Source organism: Falco punctatus (assembly GCF_963210335.1).
Source record: "Falco punctatus genome assembly, chromosome: 15".
Classification (NCBI taxonomy): Eukaryota; Metazoa; Chordata; class Aves; order Falconiformes; family Falconidae; genus Falco; species Falco punctatus.
In genome coordinates this window covers 21,428,358-21,431,490 of record NC_137595.1, presented here as the reverse complement: position 1 = coordinate 21,431,490, position 3,133 = coordinate 21,428,358, and the positions used below count along the sequence as shown (strand labels likewise).

At 61.0% G+C, this 3,133-nt stretch overlaps 1 protein-coding gene across 4 annotated transcripts in view; it reads right to left on the bottom strand.

The window, feature by feature from the left end:
- LOC308053749 (actin-binding protein WASF3-like) overlaps positions 1–3,133 on the bottom strand; it is a 27,837-nt gene that overhangs the window by 9,657 nt on the left and 15,047 nt on the right. For 3 of the 4 annotated variants that reach the window (XM_080365419.1, XM_080365418.1, XM_080365420.1), the window contains exons 4-8: positions 2,924–3,077; positions 2,471–2,588; positions 2,090–2,265; positions 1,428–1,688; positions 611–993 (exon numbers count right to left, since the gene is read on the bottom strand). In XM_080365419.1, the coding sequence (XP_080221545.1) occupies positions 611–993; positions 1,428–1,688; positions 2,090–2,265; positions 2,471–2,588; positions 2,924–3,077 (1,092 nt within the window). The remainder of the gene's footprint in view (positions 1–610; positions 994–1,427; positions 1,689–2,089; positions 2,266–2,470; positions 2,589–2,923; positions 3,078–3,133) is intronic. The other variant, XM_080365421.1, reaches the window with a different exon arrangement.

Below are 3,133 nucleotides of genomic sequence, written 5' to 3'. Positions count from 1 at the left end.
CTGTGGTCGGAAAGGGGGGAAGGCTTTAGGGGCAATGTGCCCAGCACCCATGGGTGCATCCAATGTGCAGCATCCCCCCAGTCAAAAGTATGGGCTGAAAGGAGATGGCTGCAGCCTGCCTGCAGGAAGATGCATGCGATTACCGAGATATATGAGATAAGAATGAGATGCATGCGATTATACAGCTACATAATAGAATACAGCTCCTCCTCTGCTTCCACTCAACCTGAAGAGGCTGAACCTTCTTGAGGGTTAAATCTACTGTTTGAGCTGAAGATCTGCAGGAAGGGGAAATGGGAGACCTTGGAGCACATCATCTGCTACAGCCTGGATGGTGGCCACACGCACGGGAGCTGCTGCTCATCCCTGTGGGGCTCCGTACTGCCTCTGGCAAAGGGTTTTCCCCACCTCCTGCACCCCCCTGCCCTGCATTTCTTTCCCTCCCCAGGTCCCACCTGCCTGCCACCATCTTCACGCACCACCTGGCCACCTGGGGCTCACCTGGCACTCAGCGAAGCCACCACCACCCAACTCCACACCAAGAGGTGTTTTGCCACAGCACTGGGAACCTGCCCCACCCCGCTCCCCCCGCCACCACCCCCACACTCACCCCTGCGGATGGCTGCCAGCAGGTCGCTCCGGGCATCGCTCATGGGCATCAGTGGGATCTGCGCCTTCCGGGGCTCCATGGCAGGTGCTGGGGGTGATGCCGAGTGCGCCGGAGAGGCGGCAACGGCGGGGGGCCCCGGTGGTGGTGGTGGTGGGGCCACTGGGGGTCCCATGGGGCCGGCCTGCGGCGGAGAGGCAGAGTAGGGGCCAGGGGGTGCGGGGGGCGGTGAGGGTGTGTAGGAGGTGGGGGCAGCCGAGCCGGGGGCCAGGGCAGGGGGAGCCGAGATGGGGCTGTCGAAGGCGGTCTGGGCGGAGGGGATGACGGGCGGCGGGGGTGGTGGGGCGGGCGGCACAAAGTACTCTGCCATCGGCACCGGCTGCGGGCTGCAACAGAAGGGCAATAGCCGTGTCAGCAGCACAAGGAATGATGGCACCCATCACCCACCCCAGGCCCCCGACTGGCTCTGCTGTGGCTTGGTTTGCTCTGGACCCCCATGTAAGCTCTGTCCCAAGGTCATGGAGTTGGGGGGACTCTGCCAGTGGGCTGGGCTATGGGGCATGCGGCGGTGGGAAGGCTGCCAACACCCCAGGGGAAAAAACCCATCCCCTCCATCCCCCTTGTCCCCTTATCTGGGATGAGGTTACCCCAAAAGTGCTCCTGACTCATTTGGCCTCGGGTTTTGGACCACAGCAGCTGCAGAGAAGGGCTGTCCCCGCTACATCAGCCCAGAAATAGGGGGTCAGCCCCCCCCCCCCACAAGCCCCCCTTCCCCTGGGCATCCCTCTGTCAGGAGAGGATAGGCAAACTGGAGTCCTACCCGTAATCCTTGACTAAGTGAGGTCTCGGCCCATTGAGGATAGCCTCTGGGGGCTGCGGCACGTGGGGCTGCTGGAGGCGGTTGAGGCTGTTCTGCCGGCTGCCCGCTGCTGGGCGATAGACGTGCTCCTGGGGGGGGGCAGCCGCCAGCACCCCCTCCTTGTGCTCCGCTGGGGCCAGGTGGGATGCTGGGGCCAGCAGCTGTGTGGGGTGGTTGGGGCTCGCTGGGTACGAGTGGTCGGCTGCATCCGACGCGTAAGATCTGTGGCACAGGAAAACCCAACCGTCGTACTCCTGGGACGGGGGTTGGCTGGGCTGGGGGATGTGGGTTTGGGAGTATTTTGGGGTTGAGACAACAAAACAAAGAATGGCCACAAAAATACAGATATATGAGCAAGCAGAGAGGTAGTCGAGGGGAGGAGGACACAAATACAGCTGAACCAGTCTCTTCCCTTAGCTGCTAAATGGAAAGTGTTCCGACCATCCCAACACCAAGGCTGCTCCTGAGGTCCAGGAGGCGACCCTGGGGGCACCAGCTGTCCATGAAGCTACCGTGGGTTTATGGCTTCTCACCCCAACCCTGCTGTGGGCAACACGTCCCCCCCAAAGACGGAGAAACCAAGGGAGAGCCGGTGAGCTAAATGCATAGTAGGTAAAACCTGCCTATTATCTGGGGACAGTGATCCTTCCGATGACGCCATGTGATAGGGGGATGGTGAGAACCTGTTATCGGGTCGGAACTCTTTATCATACGCCATCATGTTCCACTCCAGGCGCCGGTTGCGGGCTTTCCTCACTTTCTTCACCTCCCGGGTGGAGTCCTCCACCAGCCGCTGCTCCTGAGGGCAAAGACAAGCCACGGCTCCATCTCCAGCCTGCCTCCTCTGGACCATGAGCGGTACCCAGGGAGCATCACCCCGCCCTGCGAGATGCACCCACCATGAGGGCGGGGGAGTGTGTGGGATGCACCAGAAAAGTGACTGGCCCCCAGGTCCCAGGCAGCCCCAGCTCCAGCCCCTGCAGTGTCCCCTGCCTGCCCGTTACCTTCTGCCTGCGCTTCTCCTTTCTCTTATCTTCCGTCGCCTGCAACATTTTCTCCTTCCATAAGTTGAAGAAGTAGGAGGGGTCAGTGTAGAATTTGAGGCCATCCTTTTTGTCATCCCTGCCGGGTTGGGAAGGGAAAAGGATTATCAGCCACGGGAGGAGACCCCCCTTCCCCTGCACAGGCAGGTTTGGTGTGACCATGGCCATAAGCTGTTGCCCCACCACGAACATGTCCAGCACAGCGGTCACTACCTGCAGACCACTGTGTGGGCTCACTCATCCCAAGCACCCTACAAAATGGGGATGATGACACAGCCATGGAAAAAACAGCCTCTCAGCCCTCGCCAAGCAGCAAACGGGGTGCACACACTGATGCCTCCACTGGAAAGGGTCCCCCTGAATCCCCCAGGATCCCCTTGGTCCCCTCAAGGAGCAATATGCCAGCCACCCTACCTGTAGGGCGTGAGGATGTTGAGCGGCGGGGGCTTGTCGCAGCGCTGGTACATCTCCATCACGGGATTGGGGATGGAGTTGCGAGACACCACCTGCTGGTTCTGCACCGTGGAGCTCTTGAAGGCTTTCCGCATGTTGATGTCCTGCAGTGAAACTGGGGGCACGGGAGGGACAGAGGATGCAGGGGTGGCCTCAGCCCCTCAAACCAGA